The sequence below is a fragment of the Zosterops lateralis genome (genome assembly GCF_965231275.1).
Source record: "Zosterops lateralis genome assembly, chromosome: 17".
In the NCBI taxonomy this organism is placed as follows: Eukaryota; Metazoa; Chordata; class Aves; order Passeriformes; family Zosteropidae; genus Zosterops; species Zosterops lateralis.
In genome coordinates, this window is record NC_139777.1 from 4,132,556 (window position 1) to 4,160,346 (window position 27,791).

Below are 27,791 nucleotides of genomic sequence, written 5' to 3' on the forward strand. Positions count from 1 at the left end.
GATGCTCAGGGCATGGAGCAGCATCTCCAGCAGCACCCACCCAGGACCAGTACCTGCTCTTTAAGCCATACTTTGTGGCCCAAAGGACACCGTTTGAGGACACGGATTAGTGGTGAACAAAGTGCTGGTGCTGGGTTAGGGTTGGACTTGGGGAATCTTTAAAGTCTTTTCCAACCTTAATGGTTCCGTGATTTAGAAAAAACAATTCCAAGTAATCCTCTGTATCTACAGAAGCATTAGAACCACAGAATCACGGAATAGCCCAAGTTGGAAGGGACCCACAGGGATCACCCAATCCAACTCTTGGCCTTGCCCAGGACATCCCAGCAATCCCACCCTGTGCCCAAGAGTGTTGTCCAAACACCTCTGGAGCTCTGGCAGCCTTGGGGCTGTGACATCCCCTGGGGAGCCTGGGCAGTGCCCCAGCAGCCTCTAGGGAAAGAAACTTTTCCTGATATCCAACCTAACCTTGTCCTGACACAGCTTCAGCTGTTCCCTCAGGTCCTGTCACTGGCCCCACCCTGGCATTCCCACCTGAGGCCATCACCCCCAAAATTCCTGGAGTTTACTCACGGAGTTTGAGGCATCCGCTGCTTTCTTTGGAGCATTTATGAGATCAGTCTTCTTGTTCCCGGCGGGTTTGTTGTCCAGTATGTTCTTCTTGACCACCTTGAGATCCCTGTTTTTGCCTGGAATGTACCCGTGCTTCAAGGAGATGAGGAGAGGATCGGCGTTCTTCCCCTCAAACCATTCCTCTGCTTCCAGAGCTGCTTCTGGGCCGGCTGTGTCGGGGTACAGGTCGTCCTGGAAGAGGTCAGACTGCAAGGCAGGAGACATGGATCAGTCAGGAACTTTGGGAGGCAAGAGCTGGCTCCAAAGCCCGGCCCCAGGGTAGTGCTCACCTTGCGGGGAACCGTCATGATGATGGGCTCACACTTCCTCTCGTGGAGCTTGAAGAACCTGCCATGGAAAAGGAGAGGTGGGACAGGGGGTGAGGATCAAGGAGATGAGAAAGGAGCTACCCCAAGGAACCACAGAAATCCCTGAGACCGTCAAGTCTAACCATTCCCTCAGTACTGCTAAGGCCACCATAACCCATGTCCCCAAGTGCCACATGCACATGGCTGTTAAATCCCTCCAGGATGGGGACTCCACCTCTGCCCTGGGCAGCCCCTTCCAATGCCTGACAACCCTTTCCATGAAGAAATTGTTCCTAATATCTGAGGACATTTCCCCTTGTTCTATCACTTGTTTCCTGGGAGAAGAGACGGATCATGTTCCCAGCCAGCAGTGATGTTCCCTCCTGGAGCCACTGCAGTGACATCCCAAGATATTTCCTGCTGCCCTTCCTGGGTTTTCCTAACCATGACTGCCCCGTGCTCACTGCTCTGCTGCTCTAACCACTCCTGAAATTCCCAGCCCTGGGATGAGCTCTCCTCACCTGGCAATCTCACACTTGTTGACGTCGAGGCCCCTCTTTGGCATGAACCCCATGCCCCTCTGCGGCTCTTTGCTGCTGAAGGTGTTGAGGTAGTGAACGTACGGGGACTCATCCGTGATCTCGAAGTAGCGGATGCTGCTGTCACCCTGCAAGGAACCCCAGGAGATCCTCCAGAGGCTGCAGGACCTGTATTCCCTGTGCCCACACTGCTGCTCACAACAGCCTTTCCATCCAGGAATGCTGCCGTGGACAGCTCACAGCTGATATGGAAGCAAAGCTGATCCCCATCCACAATCTTAGTCCATCAACTGAACAATTCCTTCAAGTCCTGTTCCAAACACTGTGGGACAGGGACTGAGCTCGTGCTTCCAGGCTGGGAGTGGCCCTTTCCTCACCTCTTGTGGAACAACCTCTTTCCACAATCAGGCAGAAAGGCTATAAACCAGTTTATCCTTAATTCCAAGCAATTCTACCATACCACTGTCTCTGAAATTGTAGGAGTGGTGGCAGATGGAAACCAAATATTCCTCATCAGCTGCTACAAAGATGAGATTCATAAACATACATTCATAAACATGGATCCCTTTTTGTAATTCCTTGGTCATCTTGGCTTTACCTCCTATTTGTAGGGGTCCATCACATGTGGGCACCAAATTCCTACAAACTGATTTTAGAAAGGAGCAGCTAATTCCAGTTTTCTATTATTTAACCCCACAAAATTACAGAGGAGAGTTACCACATGCTCCAGCATCTCCAAGGACAAGGAGGACAACACCCAAAATGTACCTTCCTCCCATACCAGTGTAAAATCAGCCAGGTCAACACCAGAAATGTTTTGCCAACAGTGTAGAACTTGTTGCATTAGGAGCAGCTTTACCTAATCCATCTCAAAGAAACATCCAGCTCCCTCACAGGTTCTGCAGGGTGAGGATCAAACCCATTCCAGGAGTTTGGTCTCTTCATAGCCCCACATTTGCTGCAGCACTGATTTCTTTGGGAACATTCCACAGGCACCACTCCCTCCAGGTGCCTCCAAAGCCTCTCCTTACCTTCCCACACAGGTAAATGATGTTGGTGTCTGGGTCGTAGAAGGGCAGCAGGACCCCGTTGCTGGTGTCCATCTCGTGAAGGGCTATTGGCTCCTCCATGTTTTTCTGGAAATAAAAATGCCAGGGATGTTAATAAAGATAGGAAACGCTTCTGTTCATGGAGTGAGGGTCTAAATTATTAACACTCTGTAGGCAGTGAGCTCCCAGTGGTGTCTGTACCACCCAGAAGGATCCATGTGTTACAACAAATGCTGGGAACGTTCACAAGCTGATTCATTTCCCAAGGGCATTTTAATCACTAAATTAAATAAAAACAGGAGCCAGGAAAATTCACCAAGTCAAGGGAAATATGTGACACAGTGAGTTAGTGGAATGGGATGTGTGATGGATGATGGGATGGAGCTCCTTCCCTGGAGACACTCAAAAGCCACCTGGACACAATCCAGGTGGTCCCTTTCACCCTGAACCCTCCTGGGATTGTTGCTGTCCTGCTCTGCACAATGCACAGAGAGAAGTGACCTTCCCACAGCCCTTCTGCTCCATGTGCATCTTCCCAGGCACTTCCAACCTGCAGCTCCCGCTCAGCTCCTTCACTGAGTGACCACACAGCCAAAATCATGGAAGCAGGAGCAGGCAGAAGATAGGGAAGAAATAACCTCAATTATATAAACTATGAGTTTAGGAAGGAATTCTTCCCTGTGAGGGTGGAGAGGCCCTGGCACAGGGTGCCCAGAGAAGCTGTGGAAGTTCCATCCCTGGAAGTGCCTAAGGCCAAATTGGATGGGACTTGGGGAAGGTGTCCCTTCCTAAGGCAGGGGGTTGGAATGGGATGGGCTTTAATGTTCAATCCAACCCATTCCATTCCATGATTCCAGGGCTGCAGGGCTGGGTTGGTAACTCCATGGCTGTGGGGAGCACAGGGATCCAGCCCGGGCCGTACCGGGTTCCACAGGGCCAGCTGCCGCTCGCTCATGCGGCTGAAGCCGGTGGTGAAGATGTTCCCGTCCGCCAAGAAAATGGCTCGCATGGGCCGCGCTCCCTCGTGGGTCTTCTCCTTCTCCTGGAACAGAGGAGCAGGTCAGGATTAGCAGGGAACAGAAATCCCCTTTCTGTTGCATTCCTTGCATGGAGTGGTGGCTCCTCCATGCAGGAAGAGATCCAAGGAGCAACATCCAATTCTCCGTCGCTGTAGTGTGAGGGAAGAACCCAATCACTGAACCCCGGGAAAAGGGGACGGTCCTGGCTCATTCCAGCTTTGCTCATCAACCTCTTGCAAGGCTGAAGGAAAACCTCTTTGCAAGCTACAACTAAAGCTCTGCTTTGCATGCACAACTCTGAAACTGTAATTATACAAAAGGATTAGATGTGGAATTACACTCCTGCAGGTTTAAAACTGAGCCCGAAAATCCTGGTTCAAACACTAATCCCAATAAACCCAGACAAATCCTCCAACCCCTACTATTCCTCCTGTAATTTCTGAAGAAAGCAACTGAACGTGGTGTATAAACTGAGCAAGAAGATTCTTTCTTCCATATTTTCTTGCTCATTCCCTGCTGGAGTGAATCCGGTTGTGTCTTTAATGATTAAGCAAACTTACAGCAACAATTTCTTGTTTCCTGGGGTCGATCACTCGGACTTTCTTGTCTTTGGAAGCTGTGCAGATGAGGCTGCCATTGCGATTCCAGCTCACATTGTAGATCATATCCACGTGCATGTCATCCAGGTTGATGAGGGCTTCTCCTGTTCCCACATTCCAGATGATGATGGCGTTATCACAGCCTAAAATGGGAAATAACAGCTCAAGTCACAGCATTGGGGTACATGAGGGCAAAGCCAGAGGTGGGGAAGAAGGGATAAAAAGCCCCTGCAGCTCCAAAGGTTTTTTGGGGAAACCAAAACCCAGACTGGGAGCTCAGGAGGGATTTTTATCAATGGAAAACACCCAGCTCATCCAACAATCCAGCTGAAAGGACTCACTTCTTTCCTAACCCATGGAAGCCTCAGATCATGCCAATGGATAATGAATTATCCAGTTTATTTCCATAATGATGTGACTGACTTTCAGTGGTCAAAAGAATCTCATTCCATGGACTCTACCGGCCAAAGAGACAATTTGGAAAATGCTGACCATGAAAGCTTGTGGGAGGAACAGCTGGACTCTGGGATACTTTGCAGGGATCAAGGGAAAGGAGAAACACTCGGGCCTGTTCTAAAAGTATATGAGAACAGAGATGTGGGGAATGTAGACGTAAATTGTTATTGCAGATCAAATAAAGCCTGGAACAACTTTCATACTCCAACTCCAGACAATTCCTTGGTGTTTATCCCAGTAAACCGAAGATAAAAAAGGCTGAGATACAGAGGGGGCTGTGAGCCACGTGTCCCAGTGTTCCCAGCTACTGCCACGGGTCTTGTGATTCACAGGGATCTGAGCAGCTCACAGGGAGAGGGAAGAAGGAGAGGCTGGAGAGGAGGAAAGCAGCAGAGGTGGCTGTGCTCTGTACCTGCGCTGAGCAGCACATTGCGTGCCGTCGGGTGCCAGGCCACGATGCCAACTCTCTTGGAATGGCCTTCTAGCACTACCACGGGCTCTGTCAGGGACAGGGTGAGCCCGTTCTCGGGAATCTGCCACACCTGCAAGGGAAAGGAAAGGAAAGTGCTCAGCCAAGGGCAGCCCCTCTGAAGAGCACGTGGCTCAGCTGCTTCCCGCGTCCCACAGCTGCTGGAGCTGTCACTTCTCTGTGTAAACAGGATGGGAATTGGGGAGGGAATCGTTCCCAGCTGTCAATAAACCCTTGGCTGATCCATGAGGAACATCCTTCCTCAGTCGTATGCCAGAACAACCCACAGCTGCTCATGGTGCAACCCCTTTATTTCCATGTCCATGGACCTGCTCTGCTCCTGTTCCCCAGGGAGTGTGAACAATCTCCCCTGCAGCTCCAATTCCATGGGAACAGGCTGCTGTCTTTCCAAACTATGCTTGTCCCTCAGAGGGATGATGCTGCAGCTCTACCACTGCCTGCTTTTCACTTCTTTAGGAACACCAGCCGTTTGTTTTCCCATTGGATTCAGGATCCTTTCAAACCCCATTTAATCAGGGAAGAGCAGTTTGGTCCTGGAAGAAGCCAGAGCAGCAAAAATCAGCACTGCCTGTTCACTTCTTGCCTGGTTACACAACCCTTCTGTTGCAAACTTCCACCAGGAGGAGGAACAGCCCCCCAAGGATGCCAGAGCACTGGAATTCCAGCAGGAGGGAGGTGGCTTTTGCAGCTGGCAGTGACCAGGAATGGGACAGACAAACCCATCACCCCAAAGCCCCAGGGCAGGATCAGCCCCACCAAAACCATTCCTGCAATTCAGCACTGGACAATCATCTTGGAATTGAATTTGACCTACATAGAGTGTATTAAAAAATGCCATGGAATTCCAGGGAGAGCCCCTCGGGGAGCAGTTGGAGTTGCTGTAGGTAGGTGGCAGCATTAGAGCACGTTTGCTTTGCTTCCCATTGTTTGCTTTTCCTGGAGTTGGGAGAACGGGGCTTGCCAGACCCTGCCCACGATGCCCAACAAGCTGTGGGATGTGAGGGAGTGGATTTAGGAAGAGATGGACACGTGGATTTCTGTGCTAATCCCAGTTTTTCCCTTCTCAAAGGAATGACTGGCACCAGAAAAAAAATCCACCTCTAAATAACCCAAAACTGGTTTAGTTTCTCATGGACACAGCCAGTGCTATCCTTCCCAGTACCCTCAGCATCCCAGGAGGAATGACCACAATGGGAACACTTCTCCAGGAGATGATTCCTCTGCAAGGGGTGAAAAGGCGCACAGCCCCAAGGCTGCCAGAGCTCCAGGACAAGACTCTTAGTGACAGGGTGGGATTGTTGGGATGTCTGTGCAGAGCCAGGATCAAAACAGGGAGATTACAGAACTTTGGATGCAGGACTGCCAAGGGGGAGGGACTCACTTCTGTTCTGCACCATCTCAGCCAGGAAGGATCCTGAGATTCCTCTGAGCAAATACAAAGGAGCCAGAAAACTCCAGAACTCCAGAATTTAAACAAGATAGCAAGTGCAGGGGGTGGGAAAGGGAAGAGAGGCAAAATCCCAGTGAAAAAGGTTTTCTTTTAAAAAGCCTCAGGAGGACAGATGGAATTTTGTGTCAGGTAAAGCCCTGGGAGCAGCTGCAGAGCAGCGTAATCCTGGGCAGATTTCAGACTACTGACCCAATAATCCTGCCTGCTATTCCCAAAAATAATAAAGAAACGAGTGTGAAAGGTCAGGGCATGGTCCCAACTGGCCCAACCCCTCGTTCCTGCACAGGGTGGGGGTCTGGCCTCAGCTGGGGATCAAATCAGGTTCACAGGGAAATTACAAAATTTTGGATGCAGGACTTACCCTGCCGAGGGGGAGGACTCAGGATGGCTCCATGGAGACCTTAAAATGCTGCAGGATTGTCTGGGCTTTAGGAAGTGTTTGTCAGCTCTCCCTCCCGTGGGTGTCTGGGTGTTTTTGGGGGGAGTTTGATGTTATCAAGGCTGTTTGTTTGTGCAAGAGGAAGTGGAGCTGTGGCACAGCTGAGGGAGAGGTTTGGGGCTGCAGGAAGGGCAGCAGAGGAAGGTTTCGCACAAACAACACGTGAGAAAGAAAACAAAGAAAACTTTTCTTTCATCCCCTTTAAAGAGAAGCAAAAACAGCCTCCTCAGACTCTGCACAAGCTGAAAAGAAGATTAAATCCATGTCTATAAAAAACATCACTTCCTACATCACATGTATCAATTTTTATCACTTGAAGGAAGGAGGCAACTGAATTTGAAGCCTGGATTTATCGATGGCCCTGCTACCATATCCCTGCAGGAAGAGGCTCTTGGGGCATCATTTTTGTAGGATCAGACCTTCTCCTCATTCTCCCTGTCCTGGCTGGTGGCTCAGGTCACTGCAAGGGCTCTCTTTTATTTTTAAAGGAACTTGCTCCATCACATGAGCTCTGCTCTGGCCTTTTCACACAAATTCCTTAAAATCCACCTTCTCATGAAGGGAATTTTCCATATCTGAGGAAGGGCCTCGATACCATCTACAAATCTTTATCCACTAAAACATTTTCCAGCTGAACAAAAAGCCTGCAGGACATCAGAGCCATTCAGCACAACATCAAGCAGGAATATTTAAGTAATTCCTCATTTGCTGGCACAAGGAAACAATTCTTCCAAGGAAAGAGGCCACAGAAGGCATTTGCAAGGGCTCTAAAAGGAGGCCTTTGGGGAGGCATGTCAGGTCTTCTCCTCTTTCCCAATCCTCTCTCCAATGCTGTGTCTGGTATTCCCAACACTGAACCCGTTCAAGGTTTATGTGCAGGTGTTGTAAAAATCTGGTAATTTCTTTAGAGGAAAAGGTTTCTGGGTTTGGATAGGGCCCAGTGAAACTTTCTTGTGCCACACGGGGGCTGCAGAGAATCAGCCCTTTCCACCTGAGTGGTTTGCACCTCAATATCCATGTTCTCTCCCTCAATACCATCCCAAATTCATGTTCTCTCCCTCAACACTGTCCCAAATCCACATTCTGTCCCTCAACACTGTCCCAAATCCACATTCTGTCCCTCAATCACGTCTGGCTGACGTAGCTGAGATCTGCTGTGGCAGAGGGTGAGATCCTAAATCCCCAAGTGCCAGGGCCCAGATGGTCTTTAAGAACAAGGTCTTTTCTCCAGCAGCTAGAATTGCCACAGAATCCACCACGTCACTTTTCCTTGTCTCCCCCAGCAGAGCTTGGAGCCCATGAACAGCCATGTGTCCTGGAAAGTTCCCTGGGTTTATTCTGTTCAGGTTGTTCAGGAAGCAGGACCCAAACTCTTTGTCAAGGAAAACAGGACACTGAACTATCTATGACAGGCCAGAAAAACAATTAAAATTCTCAAAAGTCCAAGCCAGGGGTGTTTTTTACACATCAGGTGCAGTTCCCAACTATCCTGAATGACCTGAAGTCCATCATTTCCCATTCCAAACCTCCAGCTAACACACTCCCAGCATCTTCCAAACCCTGCACAGCTCTGATCCTGGAAGTGCAGCAAGGACTCCCCTATTTCCCTTTCCACTCCAGACAGGTCACACAAACACGACCACGAGGGTGCAAAGCCCCAGGCAGCTCCACCCTAAGCCCTTCCCACACAGGTGCTGCCTCCAGGGATGGACAGGAAACTCATCCCCACCTTGGGAAGTGTGGAGAACCCTCAGAGTCCAGCAGGAGGTGCAGATTCCTGCAGCTTGTGTCCACATCAGGATGGTGTGAGGGAGAGAGCCTGTCCACTTTGACAAGCACTTGGACAACCCATAACTCAACTCTGTCAGTCCCTCTGGAGCCTCCCAACATATTTCTCATTGCACTTGGATTACAGACTTATTTTGCCTCCAAGGAGGCAGCTCTGGGCCTTCAACTGATGCTCATATTTCAGAAACATCCTCAATGCACAGCCCTTCTACATCCCGGTTGGAGGAACATTCCCGCATCCTTCCAAAGCTCAGTTCCAGCCCAGTAGTGAGCCTTGCAAACACAGAAGTTGTTGTTTTGTTTAATATTAAATATAGCCCATTTTGTTAACATGCTTCAGCTTCCAAGACTGAGAGATCACAGGCAAGAGCTGTCCCAGGAAAAGCCTCTTGGGATGAATCCCCTCCCAAACATTTTAACGATGAACAGAAGCAAAGGAATTTATCTGACATGATCTATAATAAGATTTCAATATAACATTCAGCCTACAGCATTTCTAAATATGGCCAAAGATCTCTGGAGTTATCTGGCATTATTTCATCTTCCAAGGATTTTCTTTCACTTATTCTGCTGTGTTTGCATGCACGGGATTCCACATCCATCACGGAGAGAGCCCGGCTGGGCCATCACTGAGTTAAAACAGGTCTCAACCCAAGGTTGGCAGGTGCAGAATTTGGGATTATTTTTATTTATTTATTAAAAAAAGGACCTTTTGACACTTGCTCAAAACTTGGGAGGTACAGGGAAAATTTAAAGCAACTCCCTTAAATCAAGGGTTGAATGAATCCTGGAACCTGCTGGGCTCCTTCCCTTCCAATCCCTACCTCTTCCCAACACACACTTTTATATCCATTGGGATATTTGAGGTAAGGAACCACCTGTTTTCTTAAAGCTCAACAAATCAAAACACCTCACCACAGACTGGCACTCTCATTCCTCTTCCCAAACATCAGACAAACGTCCAGGGGAAGGAAAAATGGAAGAAATTCTTCCCTGTGAGAGTGGTGAGGTGCTGACAGAGGTTGGCCATCCCTGGAAGTGTCCAAGGCCAGGCTGGATGGGGCTTGGAGCAACCTGGTCTATGGAAGGTTTCCCTGCCCATGGCAGGGGTTGGAATGAGATGAGCTTTAAGTCCTTTCCAACCCAAACCCTTCCACGATGACCCTGCTCTCACTTCCCCTTGGGAACAGGAGGTTCCTGGAGACACCTGCAGGAATTCCAGCGTCCTCTGGACAAAGCCCACCCCACAGGGGACACTCACCATGACAGTGCAGTCCTCGGAGCCGCTGGCGATGACCTGGTCATTGTGGGGACACCAGTCGATGTCCAGCACCGGCCCCGTGTGCCCACACACTGTGGGGTAGGACTTGTCAATCCTGCCTGTCTGGAGGGAAGAAGAAGAAGAAGAAAGAGAGCTGTGATATCCCAAAGGAAGGTGCTTCCCAACCCTCCGTTTGCTCTTTCACATCCACAGATCTATGAGATTTGAACTCGTGGATCAGCAGAGGAAACAGAGCAGCAGCTCTTCTCCAGCACCAACGAGCTGGAAACTCCCCATGGGGAAAGGAAAAGTTCAGAGATCCAGCACAGCAGGGCTGTGATCCCACATCTCAGCAGCTGCTGCCACACCATCCCTTTTTCATCCCAACCTTCTGGGAAGAGCAAAGCTCTGGTTTCATCCATGCTTCCCAACAGACAGCTGAAGACAACCAAGCTAAAAATGTCATTGGAGGGTGTTGGTAATCACTGAATTTACCAGGTCTCCCTGGTTTCTTAAAACAGAAGGATTTTGCTTGGATGGGAATTTTGCTTGGATGGGAAGATTTCAGGATGCAGTTGTGCAGAGGAAAGTATTGTTTTGAGGAATAAATGTTGCCAACATGGACTGTGACAGCCACACCTGCTCCACATCTCTCTCTCCATGGGCAGAGGACTGAGGACACCAATGCCAAACTCCCTACAGGGATAACATTTCCAAAAAACAGCTAACGAGCCACTTAAACCTGAACTGGGACAAACCCAGTGATGCCAACCAAGCTGATGCTGAGACACCAATTCTGCCCCTGGGTCTACGTCTTGCTGAGAAGCCCCTGAGGATCCTGAAGCACCTGATCCCCTCCAACAGCTGATTCCACAAGGAAGAATGAAAAGGAAAATCACTCTCATCATCCTTCTCCCTCCTGGCCAAGCCTTGCACACAAGGGAAGCAATATTTACAATATTGAAAATGCAAAGCAGTAGCAGCAGGATGAGGAGGAGACTCCTCCACTTCCACAGCCACACCCCTGGTCCTGCTCCATGGGGTTTTGTTTCCAGGGAATGACCTTTTCATGATGAGTGATGGGAGAAGAGACACGGAAGGGAGAGGTCTGGGATGGGGTCGTCTTCTTTTGTGTTTAGACACGCAGAAGAAACGGTTGGAATTTCACTTGTGCCACTGGATGGTAACATTCCCCAACCTTGGAGGTGACATTCCTTAATTTATGCCTCCCACCCTGCTCCATGTGAGAGGCTGCTCCTATTCAAGGCTGATAACCAGAAAAATGCTGGACATTGGGTTTTGAGGATGACCGACCTGGAGCCCTCCAACAGCAAAACAAGATATAGATCCCAAAAGATCCCACTAGCTCCTAAATGGCCAAATTTAGGCTTCAAAAGGAAAAAAAAGTCTCAGTGATTCAGTTTCTTTAGGAATTATTAAAAGGGGAAGAGTTGTGGATGAAAAGCCATAAACCTGCCATTCAAAAATTAAAGCCTGTGTAATCCCTCTTGGATGCCATAATGTGAAATAGGATTTAAAAAATTAATACACCCAACTGCCATGTAGAATTCATCCATTTTAATTTACCCAATTAAAAGGAGAACCATGCAGAGCACATGAACTGCAGAAGGCACATGACAGGCCACAGACAAATACAGACCTGAACTAAAAAGGAAAAATAGGAATAATAATGCAAAATGTCAGGGACTGCCTGTTCTGGCTTCCTGGCAGGAATCAGTAGGATCCTCCAGGAGGAGCCCCTGGTAACTATTTCCAGGCTGCACAAGCACTTGTCGGTTCAGTTTTGGGCTTTTACAGTAATTTATTACTGTGGGGAGGCTGAAGAAAATTTAATTTGAGCAAATTAAACCCTTAAACTTCACCTTTTGGTTTTGATCATGATGAACCTGCACAGCTTGAGCAGGAGCAGCCAAGAGCCTGTGACAGCAGTGTCACACAGGAGCTGCTTCCCACTACCTGTGATGGAGCTCAGCTCTTAAACCAGGATCCTGCACTTCCATAAGGAGCAGAGCTTCCAGAATTATGGAATAAGTTGGGTTGGAAGGACCTTAAAGATCATCCCTGCCATGGGCAGGGACACCTTCCACTATCCCAGGTTGCTCCAAGTCCTGTCCAGCCTGGCCTTGGGCATTTCCAGGGATCCAGGGGCAGCCACAGCTTCTCTGAGAAACCTCTACTAGGGCCTCACCACCTTCATAATCAAGAATTTATTTTCAGTATCCCATCTAAATCTATCCTCTTTTATCTTAAAGCCATTCCCCCATGTCCCTTGTCCCAAGTCCCTCTCCAGCTCTCCTGGAGCTCCTTTAGGCACTGGAAGGGGCTCTGAGGTCCCCCCAGGGATTCTCTTCTCCAGGTGAACACCCCCAGTTCCCCCAGCCTGGTTTCAGCCCTCAGAGCATCTCTGTGGCCTCCTCTGGATTCTCTCCAACAGCTCCATGTCCTTCCTGTGCTGGGATTCCAGAGCTGGAGGCAGCTCTGCAGCTGGGGTCTTGCCTGAGAGACTCTGCTGCTCACCAGGCTCCAGGAATAATCCCAGAATCATTCAGGTTGAAAAGACCCCCAAGATCATCCAACCTGTGACCAGTCCCCACCTTGTGACCCAGCCCAGAGCCCCAAGTGTCACATCCGGTCCCTCCCTGGCCACCTCTGCGGATGTACAAAAATGAGCATCAGACATCAAAACGAGACTAAATAAGGACATAAATGTGCTGCTGGAGGCGATCACGAGCCTCAGCTCTTTGAGAGAAGCTCCTGCTTTTTGTGGTCAGAGGCACCAAACGGTTTCTGCAGAGCAGAGGAAACCACGGGTGTCTTCTCGAGCACATCCTGAGAGCTCAGCTCAGCGGCGCTTCCGAAGGCGTCGCATCCGCCCCTTGTCACCAACATCTTCACCAGAGACCCTCCCAAGGCACTGTGGGGACAGCACAGGACAGCCACCCACAGCACCACCCCAAGGCTGACCCCTCAGGCTGAGGAATGGGCAGCTTTGAATTCAGGGCTGCTACTTTAGCACCTTTCAGCATCGTTTTTACAAATTCCATCCACCAGGCTCCTCCACCTGAATTGGGAACCCCAATTCCTGGCACTGTACTGTGCTCAGAAAAGCTTCAAAAAAATCAGTATTTCAGGGGATTTGCCAAAAGGGAAAGCCCAGGAAAGCTGCAGTAGGGTTATAAAAACCCACCAGGCTGCAAAATCACCAAATCCTATGGTTTTCAACACAATTTCTTTCCAACACCACGATGTTTGGCAATGTAGTTGCCAGCTGCGTGAGTTTCCATGCTGCTCTAATGCTCCCAGGTTTGGGGATTTATTTATTTATTTGTAAAATGTAATCTTATAATTAGGAGAGGATTTAAAATAAATCTCAAGTGCTGATACACAGCTTAAAGTTAACTTCAAGAAATTAAATCTTTCTCCTAATCCACTGGGGCTTTGGTTCAACATATTCATGGTGAATTCTGAAAACTGGAGTTGTATTTTATAAAATGTTGGGTCAAAAAGGTGAATCTGAGGATTTTTAATAAAGTTGGTGGTGACTGAACACACACTCAGTATTCAGGTAGTTCAATGAGGGGCGAATAGGCCTTATTAAATTAATTTTAATTATTAAAATTAAATTTTAATGCATTTCATGTATTCCTGATCAGAAAAAAAAAGTTAAATCATCAGAAATATTAAACCCAGATAAGAACAAAATGACAGATGAGAACAAAAAATACGATTAAATCCAAAAGGGATGGATAAGAAACATAAGAAAACTGTTCCTAAAAGTAGGAGTTTTATGAATTAATTTGAGTGTCTTGTGATCGTTTCTCTGCCAGAAAAGGGCATTTGGTGGCAGGAAACAGCTCATGGATTATGGTAAAAATATCAGGGAGAACAGCTGCTTCCCCAGCCCATGGCTGTGCTCCTTGAAATCTCCATTTAAATTAGGGAAGTGGCATCGAGTTGCACAAGCCAAAGCAGCTCCCCCCTCACTCTGCACAAGTTTGAGGAAGGAAATCAGGTCACAACTGCAAAGTTTGAAACCCCAACCAACTGCACCTTTTCTCTGCTAGAGAAAATACTCCTCTTTTCTTTAAATTGTGGATTTTCCTTAAAAAAAAAAAATCCTAAATTTCATCCAGGGAAGTTGAACTTCTGAGCACTGACTCTCCATCTCTGGCTGCAGCAGCTGGGCCTGGAGGAGGAACCTGGGAGAAAACTGGGTTGAAATAGAAGCTCCTGCCCAAAGCCAACAGCCATCAGCCACCACACAGCCCAATCCAGGCATCCAGAACCAATCTGGAAGATTGGGAAGCGTTATTCCCAAAAGATCCACTGGAAAGTCAGGCAATAAGAGACCACTGTGCTCTCCAGGAATCCCTCAGCAGTGCTCCCCTTCTCTTTGTCACCTTGGCAGCTGCAGGGCTGTGACATTGGATATTGGGGATTTTCTTCACTGGAAGGGTGGTCAAGCATGGAAGAGACTCCCCAGGGAAGTGGGGGAGTCACCACGCCTGGGAGTGTTAAAACACAAGCACTTGGGGCATTTTGTGAGGTGGTTTAGTGGGAATGGGGACACTCAGTCAAAGGTTGGACTTGATGAGCTTGGAGTTTTCCAACCTTAAGGATTCCATGATTCTATGATTCCATCCCAGGCTGCCACAGAATGGACACACGCTGGCTTAAAAAAAGTTAAAAAAAAACCCAAAAAACAACACAGTCCTCATAGCCAACTCAACCTGCAGAATCCCATCACCCAGAGCTGGGAGTGCAGCACAGCTCCAGCATTTCCATGGATATCTGAACGAGAAATGACATTAACAATTAAAAAGGGACAGAGTCACTGTCCCCTCCCCTAAAATTTGATTTCCAAAGCAGTTCATCCTCCTGCTCCTTCCCAACTGCAGGAAAGCCAATGGGTATCCCAGAAGCTGAGGGCTCTGGGTAAAGTGGTAAAACCCTGCTGCTGTTCAGAGGATGAACATCCACCCAGAGAGAGCAGAGCTGCTGGGCAAGGAGACAGGGATCCACAGGGATCACCCCCATGAGCTGGGAACAGATGACCCAGGGCTCCACCAAGTACAACTTTCATTTTCATTATTGGACAAAGCCTTAAAAGTGCAGAGATACTTGTACAAACCTCTGACTGTAAGACAAGGGATGGAATTTCCTGCTTTTTTTTCCCTGGAGGAATGAGATGCATTAGCCCCTCTGCTGCCCTCTCTTCCCTACCACATTAGAACCTGATGATCCATTGGAATCAAGCTGACAGTGATAAATATAAACTTCTTTTTATAGAGAAAAATCCAAGGCGAAATAAAATGACGAAATCCATCACACTCCCCCTAAAATGTCTGGAAAGGCTCAATAAACCCATCACAGCAAAAAACCTCCTGATTTTATTTTACACACAGCTCAGAAAAGGATGATTTTCTTTCCCCCAAATCATTCCTGGTGGAATTGGAATTGGGAAGAGCTGCTTAACAACTCTCATATGCCATGGATGAACACCAAGGCCTGTCACTTGCAGAACAACATATTCCTTGGAGAAGATCATTCCCGAGGTGTGCACGCCCCCACCCACATGCTAATTGCCTCTCAGGGCACCATCTGATTCCACATCCTGCAGGAATGCTGCTGGTGTGAAGGGGGTGCAGGAAAGGATCAGGAAAATGGAAAAATCTAATAAACGCTATATCCAAAGGGGACTGAATAAACCTCTGGTAAAGGCCTTATGTAACACAACTCACAGCTGAACGGATCTTTCTGCATGAACTCAGACAAAAAGGAACATTTGCAGCAGGTTTTTCTGTGCAGATAAAAAATGCAGAGTTTTTGAGGAGGGGGGGAAAATAAATTTTTCTCCAGTTGTGCTGGAGCACAGATCCAGCACCACAACCACCTCTTGAATCCAGCTGTTTCCAAGTAATTCTGCCCAACATATCAGGAAACCCAGAGAATTTTAATTTGGTACCTTCCCTGTGTACCCAGAGCTTTCCCTGGAATAAGCCTCTGAGAAAACCAACTCTACAACCACAGCCCAGAACAAGGAGGGAAGTTTCCATTTCTTTCCCTGGTGAGCAGAGTTAACGCTGATTACCCCAGCTCTTATCACCTACACAACCCTGACCGAGAGGAATTACAGCTTTTCCAAACTATGTGGCTCATTCCAGCAGAGGCCAACCCCCCAGACCGAGCAACCTGTGGGAATTGGATTGTCTGATGCTCAGGGGCTGCTGCCGGAGCATGGGAATGGCGAGCTCCTGGCAGAGCCCCTGCACATGTGCGTGCAAGAAAACAGGAAGTTCAGACAAAGCATTTCCACAGCCAGCAAAGCCGGCTCGGCTGCACTGGGCTGCGGCTACACTGAGAGCTGCGGGGATGGAAAGAGGATGCAGCGCTTGGGTCTCCCACTTGGGCGGAGGAGCGGAGAGAGACCTCCAGCCGCATGTGTGGGCTGGGGAGGCGGCGAGGACGTGGCTGCGCAGGGGTCAATTCACACACACACACGGGTTACACGGCGCACAGGCGGGTTAACGGATTCCCGCGCTCACGGGTTAATTCCCGCGCTCACGGGTTAATTCCCGCGCTCACGGGTTAATTCCCGCGCACTTGCCGCGCCGCGCCCCCGCCCCCGCCAATCAGCGCGGCGGCCGCGAGCGCTGCCATGGCCATATAAGGCAAAAAGCCGCGGCCGCCGCAGTGCCGCTGCGGAGGGTGCGCGCGCGGGGGGGCGGGGCCTGCGGGGAGAGGGGCGGGGCTTCCCCTCCCTCCTATGTCTGTCCCCCCCTCCCCACTCGCCAGCACATGGATGTGGGGAGAGGGGTCCTGGGGGGCTCATCCCGCCCCAAAAACACCCCCAGATTTCCCGCCCCAGCGCTGGGAGGCACAGTCCCGCCAGCGATAAAGGCCGGCTGTAACAAAACCCTGTGATATCATTGAGAATGGGCAAGAAAAAGCACATTAAAATGAGTAAAATCTCCCCTTTTTCTGGGCTCAGCCCGCAGCAAGGGTCAGGCACATCCCAGGTAATTCCCAGTGAGGGCAAAGCGCTGGTTTTGAGCAGCCACGATGTGCTTATGGAATATTTTCCTCATTTTTCTCAGCAGAAATGCAGCAAGTGTATTTTTGTGGCTCAGTTTTAAAATCAGCCCAAAGCCGTGGTTGAAAATTGGCTTTTTTTCTTTTTTTCTTTTTTTTTTTTTTTCCTTGAATATAACAACAAGGATTTTGCTGCAGGGACCTTAATAAGTATCTGTGCTAAACAGGCTCAAAGAGAAATCCAAATGTTATTTAGGGTGTTGAAGGAACCGAAGGAACAATTTCATCAGCCCTGGCTATAAAAATAAATGCGGAACACAGGAACTGGTTAGAGCAGAGCCAGCAAAGCACTGCATTGCAAAAGAACGTGTCAGGCTGGGGGTGAGGGACACAGCTCCTCCAGCTTCCCATGGAACCTCCTCAGATGTGGGTATTAAATGGCTGTGGAAGGCAGGAATGGAGCTGAGGGCACCAAGGCAGTGATAAATAAGAGGGTGGGAGGAAGAACAGAATGGCTGTGAAAATAACACCAAAGATGGCACTTAAAAATACAAAAGGGCACCCAGCATTAGCAGGAATTTCTGCCAAGGACTGAGAAAACACAGAGTCATGGAATCATTAATGTTGGAAAAGCCCTCTGAGACCACTGAGCCCAACTGTTCCCCCAGCACTGCCAAGGCCATCATGTCCCCAAGTGCCACATCCACAAGGCTTTTAAATCCCTCCAGGGATGGGGACTCCAACACTGCTCAGGGCAGCCTGTTCCAATGCCTGACAACCCTTTCCATGAAGAAATTTTCTACAATATCCAATCTAAACCTCCCTCTGCACAACTTCAAGCCATTCCCTCTGTGTCTGTCCCTTGTTCCCTGGGATCAGAGCCTGACCCACCCTGGCTGCCCCCTCCTGTCAGGGAGTTGTGGAGAGCCAGAAGGTCCCCCCTTTTCCCCAGGCTGAGCCCCCAGTCTCCCTCATCAGATCTGTGCTCCAAACATTGGGATGTAAGAGAGGAAAAGAGGGATGAACATCCCCTGCCATCGTCATCTGTGCTGTGATGCAGCTGAACAAGGAATTCCTAATCCAGGGCTGTGCCACCACCCGTGGTCCAGGCAGGAGGAGGACACGTGGCCTGAGGATGAGCCCTAAGCAGGGAAGGGCTGCTCATCAGAGCAGCAAACTGAGCTATTTTGGTAAGTTGGGGTTTGGCTTTGCTTAACACGATGGAGATGTCGCTGCCTCTGCTCTGCCCTGGCCGGGTGGGAAGTTGTGCTGAATCCTGGGCACTAATTCTGTATTCCACAGGGCAGATCTGGAAGTGGAGCTGGGAAAGCAGCTCAGGGCTGATGACAGACTGAGGACAACTTAATCACAGGCTTAAGAGAGGAGTTTGAGGGTCACAGAGGAAAGGATGTTGCAAAAAAAAGATTTTTGATCACAAGAATTTGCTGGTTGAGCATCAGAAAGAGATGAGAAGACTCTCCTTCAGGAGATGGATGTGACTTTTCCATGCAGGACCAGGGGCAACAGGAATGCCCTTCTTTGAACTAGCTCATTCCTTTGCATCCCTCCAAAATGTGGGGCTGCAAGGAGCAATTTGGCTCAGGTGCATTCCTGAATTAAATCTGCAAGGAACAGTTGGGCTCAGCTGCATTCCTGAATGAATTCTGCAAGGAGCAGCTGCATTCAGAGAGTTCCTGGTTTAACTCTCAAGGAGCAGTTGAGCTCAGGTGGTTCCTGAGCAAAGTGACAAAAAAAAAAAAAAAAGAAAAAAACCTGAATCCCTGACAGCAGAAAAACCTGACTTGATCATAAAGAGGCTTCTAAAATACGATTCTACACGGAAACTTCTGCCAGAATCAGCTCAGATGAGTCAAGCAAACAGCTTGTTTGTTGTGTTTAATGTACAGGAAGCATCAGACTGATTACACACATTAAACACATTCACACACGGCACCGCCGAGCAGCCGCTGTCACCGCAGCCGACACTTCCCAGCCTTCGTTATTCCCAAAGAAACTCCGGGATGACAGCACAGCCGAGCAGGTTAACTCATAGCAACATCCCAGCAGCACTTACCTTGTGCAGGGGCAGCACCAGGAAGGCTCCCCCACCACTGGCATCCACGATGATGGCCACAAAGCGGGGGTTGACGGCGCAGAAGGAGCTGTCCCAGGTGACGCGCGACACGCGGATGTCATCGTAGCACTGGTCGTTCTTCACCGCCTGGCCGAAGACGTGCCGGAATTTGCTCTGTCGTACCACCCGCCTCATCGTGTCTGCACAGGCATGAGAAAGGAGAAAGGGGTCACTTTACAGGGAAAGGATGTGCTGATTGTCCAGGAGGTTCCTGGATGAGGATCAACACTTCTTTGCGGCCATGCTTTCAGTAACGCGGAAACACAGATTTGCTGGCTGTTTGTAGAATCATGGGATGGTTTGGGTTGGAATGGTTTGGGTTGGAAGGGGCAGAATCCTAGAATGACTGGGGTGGGAAGGGATCTCTGGAGATCACCCAGCCCAGCCCCCTGCCACGGCAGGGTCACCCAGAGCAGGTGACACAGGAATGTGTTCAGGTGGGTTTGGGATGTCTCCAATCCCTCCCTGGGCAGTTCCGGTGCTCAGCCACCCTCCATGGGAAGAGGTTCTTCCTCATGTTGAGGTGGAATTCCACATGGTTTAGTTTATGGACATCGCTCCTCATCCTGTTGTTGGGCACTGCTGGAAAGAGTCTGGCACCATCCTCATGGCACCAAAGACCTCAAAACTCATCCCATTCCACCTCTTGCCATAGGCAGGGACACCTTCCACTGTCCCAGGTTGTTCCAAGCCCCATCCAACCTGGCCATGGACACTTCCACCTCCACCTTAAGACCTGCCAAATTCTCAGCCAGATTTGCCTCTTCCTTCTTTTATTAACTAAAATTTCAGGTTATTTTGCAGCCAGCCCAACCCAATTGTACTTCCAGGGGGCTTTTACAGAATTTGCCAGTTAAGCATTAATTTCCCCACTGTAAATGTGTTCCCTGACTGCAGTAAAGGAAGTTCCTAATCCCAAAAGCAGTTTTTAGACAAGTCTCCACATATTTTCAGGGATAAATCTAGTCTTGGATTGAACTTGTTTACTTTCAAGTCAGACAGGGTCCAGAAGATGTAAATAAAAATGCAAGCTCTCAAAATCCGGTGTTCCTGTGAAGTGGTTCCACATGTTCCCTAGCTTCCAGTTCTTTCTTCTAACTCCAAAATCATCCTAAAAAAATGAGTTTCCTAGGAAGAAAGTAGTAATGGAAACAAGTTAATGACTCCAATTAACTTGGTGTGTCTGTAGCATTTCTTGAGAAAAATTATTTTCAAGAATGCTGGAGTTAGAATAGAGGGAAAGGGAATTGGTGTGGAAAATTCCAGCACCTGGGAGAAACACAGGCAGAACACCAACCTTGGACTAGGGATACAACCTACAGAGCCCTCACATCTGGAAAGGACTTTTCCCATCATCCCAGACTTTCTCCCTCAGAGAAGAGGGAGCAGAAGAGGAGCCTGCATACAGCATCTCACTTTTACATATGGGAAAAAAACCTTCTGTCCCAGTCTCTAGGGATAGCAAAGAAAAAAATAAAAGGGGGAGAGAAAATAAAAATAAGCAGAGTCCACCTCCTATCTCGCTTCCCAGAAGGTCCCTAAGCACATGGAGAGGCTGGGAAAAACTGCTCAGTCCCTGGAGCTCCTCGTTCCAGAGTGAGAGACTGGGGATGTGGTTCTCTCCCGAATCCCTGCTCCCAGGCTGTCTGCTGCAAACGTGATGAAAGCTCCGAGGGCTGTCTGTGACTGCAAAGGCTTCGCAGGGAAGCGCCGAGCGTTGATGGCTGTTTTGTAGTCTGGGAGGTTAAATAAAAAATTAACAACGACAAAAAGCAGGATAACTGCAGGGAAGAGCTCATCAGAGCCGGGAAATGCCACGGAATGTGTTTGAAGAGGAGGAAAATGTTCCAATTAACGAAAACAGACAGCTCTGCAGTGAAACTCTCCAGTTCCGCAGAGATAAGGGAGAAGCAGCAGAGCATTTTTTCCACCAGAGCCCATTTGGGAACGGGCACTGGTCACATCCATGGCAGCTCAGCTGCTGGGACCAGTGCCACTGGAGCCACCAATGTGCCCAGTTCACACGGATTTGGGGTCAGTTTTGTGATGGAGACACCTGTCCCAGGTGTGGGGTGGAGGCCACTGAACACCTTCACACTGAGTCCCACACACCAGTGACAGAGCCAAGAGCTCCACAGTCATTCCCAGCCATGGAGAGTAGGTAGGGATTCCCCACAGTACCTTTTCCATACTGATATTTTAAAGAGGATTAAGAATGTTTAAGAAAAAATAGGTTTTAAGTGCAAAATTTTGGGAAGAACCGAGGTGTTGAAGATGTCCACGGAAAAGAGCTATATGGAAATTTTTAATGATTTGTATCCTATTAAAGCTGAACTTAGGCTCCCTCCTTACTTCCATCAGTTACTGGAATTGTGTGATGCACTTTCTGCCAACTGTTTCCCTCAGAGCACAAATCAAAGGCCTGTTCCACACTGGACACATCCTGGAACACCAGAGTGTGATGGGAAGTCATAAACCAGGAGCTGCTCTCCACCTCCAGCCAGCAGGTGAGAGCACTAAACAAAATCATGGAATAGTTTAGGTTGGAAAGGACCTTAAAACTCATCTTATTTCACCCCATGCCATAAGCAGGGACACCTTCCACCTTCCTGTCCAATCTGGCTTTGGACACTTCCAGCACGACCCCAGCCTCAACCAAATCATGCACAAAGAAAAGGTGAATTTCAACTCCAAGATGCCCAAATGACAAGAAATGCTGAAGTCTCAAGGTTCAGTTAAAACACATCATAAAAAATTCAGTTCCACGCCCAGTTATTGATTTGTGGCAACTCATTCTGAGCCTTGTCACACAGTTCCATCCCAAAGGCTCCTCCTAGAGCTGGGAGGGCTCAGCTGAACCTCTGACTCCACGGCCAGGTCTGGCTGCAAGAGCAGCATCGTCCCACCATTCCAAGTGACCCCAGGCCACCCCAGGATATTGGGAATGTTCTCCCAAGCCCAGGGTGACACCACTGGAACTCACACCCAGCACAGCCCTTTCCCACCTGGAAACACCCTTTGCAGCAAACCCTGCACGACTCATCCAGCAGTAGGGAAAAGGCTCCTGCTTTGTGCACGGTGGATTTCCAGGAGTGCTCAGCCCCTGGCAACATTCCCACCCTGCTGTGAATCCAGATTAAAATCAGATTGTTGGGAAGAAGGTAAAGCGAAGGTTTGAACTTGTCGTGCTGAGCCAGCACAGCAAATTGCCTGGAATCACATCCCACAGAGACAGGGGGTTGGGAATGTGGCTGCTCCAATGCTGGGAATTCAGGTGTGGTGGTTACAAAGGATTATTTGTATCACCTGGATAATTGTATCACTTCTTCACTTGATCAATATCAGAACAGCAGGAAAAAATACTCATTTCAAATATCAGATCCTGGGGATCTGTCACCTCTTCCACTTTCATGGAAGAGAAACTCCCTTAACCCTATGGAGAAATCCTACTACTTTATTTCCCTCATTTTCACCCTATGATGCAAAGGGTGATCATTCGGTTTTCTATAAATGACTTTTAAAAAATGCAGAGAGTTCAGATGCCTCCAAAAATATCTTTATTTGTTCCAAAGGGATCTGTTGGAACACACCTTCCCTGCCCTCTTCCCCACCTACAGCTCATCATCCTTAGCAGGAACTCTCTGATGAACACATGGTGAGCAGCCTCCAAGTGCTCATTTCCATAGCAAAGGGAGTGATTCTTGGCGTTGGATCAGAGCCATTTTGATCTGGCTGCTCTCCAAGGAGAAGGAGGGGGGAATGTGCTGGTTGTGGTTGGAAGGAGCAGCGACTGCAGCTCTTTCAGCTCACCAGGGAGAGCAGGTGAAAAACCCAACGGGGGGGAGTGGGAGCCTGAGCACCCCAAAAGAGTCTGAGCCCTGCCACAGACTGTCTCTAAATGGGAAGAGTGTTTAGTCTCCTCTTTGCTTCTCGATCCTGCCGTGTAAAGGATCCCTTCCCTTCTCCTCTTCCATCTCCAAGAAAATCCACAGCTCAGTTTGGTTGCCACAGGTTCTCTCAGCAGAGTCACGGGCAGGAGCTCCAGGCTTGGCCAATTCATGGAATGGTTTGGTTTGGAAGGAATCTTAAAGCTCATCCAGTTCTACCCACTGCCATGGGCACGGACACCTCCCAGCCTGGCCTTGGACACTTCCAGGGATCCAGGGGCAGCCACAGCTTCTCTGGGCACCCTGTGCCAGGGCATCACCATCCTCACAGCCAGGAATTTCTTTCCCAATATCCCATCTAAACCTACCCACTTTTGTCTTAAAGCCATTCCCTCTTGTCCTGTCACTCCATCCTTTATCCAAGGTCCCTCCCCAGCTCTCCTGGAGCCCCTTTAGGCACTGGAAGGGGCTCTAAAGTCTCCCTGGAGTCTGATCTTCTCCAGGTGAACACCCCAGCTCCCCCAGCCTGGCTCCAGAGCAGAGGGGCTCCAGCCCTCAGAGCAGCTCTGTGGCCTCCTCTGGACCTGCTCAAACAGGTCCATGTCTTTTTTGTGCCATTTTTGGGATTATCAGGTGTGACACCAACACCTGAGATGATTCACCCTAAGGAAAGGCTGATTCAGCCTCTATCACACTTGCAAAAGGATGACCTGGGTGGCTCAGGGAACCTTGGGAAGTGACTTTGGAAATACCCAAGTGGGTAAGGAAGTGTATCCATGGCTAACAGGGCTGTGCTGGGGATTTTCTCTTAGGAAGCAGACTTGGAACACGAGTATTAAAAAAATAAGTTAATTAGATCATTATCTATGCTGCTAAACCTTGGCTGAGGAACCATTTCCATCCACTTGCTCGACAGAATATATTTTTGGGGGGCAAAGTGCAAATTTAGAGGATTTAAAACCTCCTGACTGGGAGCTGAAAGGCCTTTAAATTTTGCCAGAGTTACAACTCTCAGCAAAATTAAAACAGAAGCGTTGGACACCCTGCAAAGGCCTCCACAATAGAAGTGCTGACAGATCTACGGCTGCTGAGCTCCTGGATCCCGCTCGGCCACACACGGTATCTTGGTGGGGACAGAGCCTTCAAATCTCTTATTTATTCCCTCCCTGAGCTACTTCCAGCTGAATTTTACCAAAACTTTGGGTTCATCTGCCAGTCTGTGCCCTCTGAACAGCCCAGGCCTTGTGGCAGCTTTTAAAAAGGACCCTGACAAGGCTGGATGCCGCCGGCCGCGCTCGCACAGGGACACTTTTCATTCCGCTCCTTTCTGATCCCCCATCATGATGTGTCACAAGAGGTACCATGAGTTTGCCCATTTTCCTGTTTATAAAGGATTTATCTGTCTCAAGAATCCCAACAGATGGATTTCTGTGGCTTCGGAGGGTTTTTTTGCAGCCTGCTTATGCAAGAGGAAACGCATCCTGCTAGGGAACACTTACAGGAAAACCCCCCACTAATGGCAAAATCCTGCTCAGCCCATGTGATTGTGATCCCTTCTGGAAAGGGAGGCATTGGAATAAAAGGCCAGTTGAAGTCAGACAGCCAGAGGCTGCTGTTAAGGGCGGGGGTGAGGAGTTACAAATCCAGTGGTTAGGGAGAACAGCGTTTATAAAAGGTTGGTACTTGGGGCTGGAAAGGCTCTTCCTTAAGTGGAAAAAGTCAAGTTGCAGCTGTTGGTGGTGAATCGCCAAACTCCCCAGTCTGAGGAGCTTTGGAATAAAGGTCCAGCCTTAATTGTTAAAAAATGAGAAGCAGATTAAGGAAAATAAAAATTAAGAGGTCAGTGGTTGGACTTGATGATCTTAAAGGTCTTTTCCAACCTCAATAATTCAATATAGGCAGTGCACCAGCAGCAATTATGAATGATGTTAGAAGATGGATGAGATGCTGAGGTCAGCAGGGACAGGCGATGATCCCATTGATGAAACTGCAACATGGGAAAGCCCAGAGGATTCCCAAGTACCAACTGTGAGGCCTGAGGTCCTCCAGAACAGCTGAGCTGGGCTGAGCCACTTGTGCCTCACAGCAAAACATCATCAGCAAATCAGCTCTGTGCTCAGAGCTGGTATTATTTAAAAAATCTAGAAAATATGTTACAATCCTAAACCCAAACCAGGCCATGGATATTCCAACCTGTCCCTGGCATGGAGAGAACACCCTCTGGGAGCAGGGCTGAGCCACACACATGCAGAGCAGTTTGCCATCATGGACATAAGCACTGGAGAAAAGCCCACAAGGAATCTGCTAATCCCCTCCTCAGAGCACTTTGAACATCCTATGGAAGATAAGGTACAGAGCCACAGATGGGAGGGAGGACAGAGGCATTCAGAGGGTTTGAGGTCATTTAAGCACCACCATCCCCTCCTGCTCCTCACAGCTGTGGGCCCAAGGGAGCAGGGACTGAGCCAACAGCTGCACCCCAGTGAGAAAAGGCACAGAGACCTCCAGGATATTTCCTAATCGCTCCCTTCTGCCATTTCTTCACTCCACAGCCTTGGTTGTGCAAGATCTGGGGTTCTGGGTGACCCAAGGCCATGCCCAGCCACAGGGACAGGGACACACTGCCCTGGGCTCAGTCCAGCTGCACACCTATTCCAGGGAAATCTTGCCACCACTGTCACCAGTATGTCACCAGCAAGGCTGGAGGAGGAATTAGTATAACAGAATCCCAGAATGGTTTGTGTTGGAAAGGGCATTAAAGCTCACCCAGTTCCACTCCCTGCCATGGGCAGGGACATCTTTTACTATCCCAGGTTGCTCCAAGCCCCATCAAACCTGGCCTTGGATATTTCCAGGCACGAGGCAGCCACAACTTCTCTGGGCCTCACCACCCTCATAGGGAAGAAATTTCTCCTAATATCTCTTCTAAATGTACCCTTGTTCAGTTTGAACCCATTCCCCCTTGTCCTGTCACTCCATGCTCTGGGAAAACTTCATTTCCCTCTCCGAGTAACCGTGGAATCAAAGAACTCAGTCCCGTGATAAAAAGTCTTGCAAGACTTGGGCAAAGAAGGAAGTGGGGGGAAAAAATGTCACGTGGCCACGAAAAGTTCAGCTCACCCCACAACTTCACATGAAAGCTCAGCAGAAAAAGGGAACAGCCACAAATGCCTTGATGCAGTTTCTGTGCTTTTAAACACAATTCTATTCCCTCTGTGTATCCCTTTTCCAATCAATCCATATACAGTCCATTGCTGACAGAACTGTTGTTTTCAGCTGTTCAGAGTTATTTAAAACAAAGGTGAACACTACTACAGATGGTCACAATTCCAAAACACATCATATTTGTGTGCAGATTATTTTCAGTCTTTGGTTACTTGAGCCTAGGTTGAGCAAGACCCTGCCATCTGATTTCACTTCATTTTAAAGACAAAAAGCTGGAATATGAACTTAATACTGAAATTTCCAGCTGTTCTACCACTGGCAAGATTCTATTTTGGGATGGGAACCTAAACCACAAACTACCAGGGAATTTGATTATATCTCAACTGGGGAGCCCAGCACATTCAAAAATGTAACACAACCCAAACTTTGAATAAGCTGAAGTTTCTATTCTGGACAAAGCGCAAGGTGTTGGCTGCAACCTGCAAAACACTTGATACAACTCTGGATTTCAGAGCTGTAACCTGAAATGATCGTATGAAAATCTTTAGAATATCAAGATCTCTTAAGTCAGAAGTGACTGTAGAGCTCAAATCTCCCAAGATCACCAAGAAGGACTCGTTATTTCCTGAGGGTTTACCTGTGTGTACTTGTCTCACATCTCTCCCCCAGGGCTATTTTCACTTTGAGATTTCCAGGGATACAATTCATCTTCTTGGGGAATCACCTGGTTGTGGAAGGTGTCCCTGCCTGTGGCACGGGGGTGGAATGAGATGAGCTTCAAGCTCCTTTCCAAGCCAAACCCTTCTGCGATGATCTTACCACTCCCACACTTTGTCACTGTATCTCCACATCCAGCATTACATCATTGACCATAATTTGCAGTGACAAAAGGACGCTGCAGTTAAAGTCATTACCCCGAACTGAGAGCGTTGTCTGGCTTCATTTAATCTGTGTCATCTACCAGAAAGGCAGAGCAATGAATGCACACAAAAATCATTACACAAAATAATTCAGCAGGAGCCATAGCGGGATGGGGAACCAGCAAAGGGAGACACCAGCAGGAATGGGAATTCTCCTCCTGCTGCACTAGAGCAGCAGCCTCCAAAAAGCATCTTTTTTTGGGTTTATATCTTTTAGAGCATCCTCTATCAGCTGGCACTAAAGCTGCCCCCACCACATAGGTGGTGAGGGATGTATTAGGGGATGTTGCCACAGGGCAAAAAGGGTATTACAATGAAAAGATGAGAGCAAAGTGGAGATAAAAATAAAGGATTAAAACTCAGAATGAAACCTCATAAAGGCAAGTAACATACAAAAATACAGGGCTAAAAGAGCAAGGATTGAACACTCCAGGTGCCTTAGTGCATTCCAATCCAGGCTGGAGCACGGAAGGTGTCCCTTCCCATGGCAGGGGGTGGAATGAGATGACCTTTAAAGACCCTTCCAACCCAAACCACTCTGGGATTCCGTGATCTCTGCATTTCAGCTTCCGCTTTTGCTGCCAGCAGAGACAGTTGCACAGTGGTTGGACACCACAGAAGC

General features: G+C 48.7%; 1 protein-coding gene across 3 annotated transcripts in view; it reads right to left on the minus strand.

The window, feature by feature from the left end:
- The window catches only part of CORO1C (coronin 1C), a gene marked incomplete at its 5' end in the record, with an annotated part of 46,543 nt that overhangs the window by 2,722 nt on the left and 16,030 nt on the right, over window positions 1–27,791 (minus strand). For all 3 annotated transcript variants that reach the window (XM_083874191.1, XM_083874192.1, XM_083874193.1), the window contains 9 exons: window positions 574–819; window positions 903–960; window positions 1,442–1,587; window positions 2,491–2,595; window positions 3,431–3,550; window positions 4,088–4,269; window positions 4,995–5,124; window positions 10,011–10,133; window positions 19,138–19,337. In XM_083874191.1, the coding sequence (XP_083730317.1) occupies window positions 574–819; window positions 903–960; window positions 1,442–1,587; window positions 2,491–2,595; window positions 3,431–3,550; window positions 4,088–4,269; window positions 4,995–5,124; window positions 10,011–10,133; window positions 19,138–19,337 (1,310 nt within the window). The remainder of the gene's footprint in view (window positions 1–573; window positions 820–902; window positions 961–1,441; window positions 1,588–2,490; window positions 2,596–3,430; window positions 3,551–4,087; window positions 4,270–4,994; window positions 5,125–10,010; window positions 10,134–19,137; window positions 19,338–27,791) is intronic.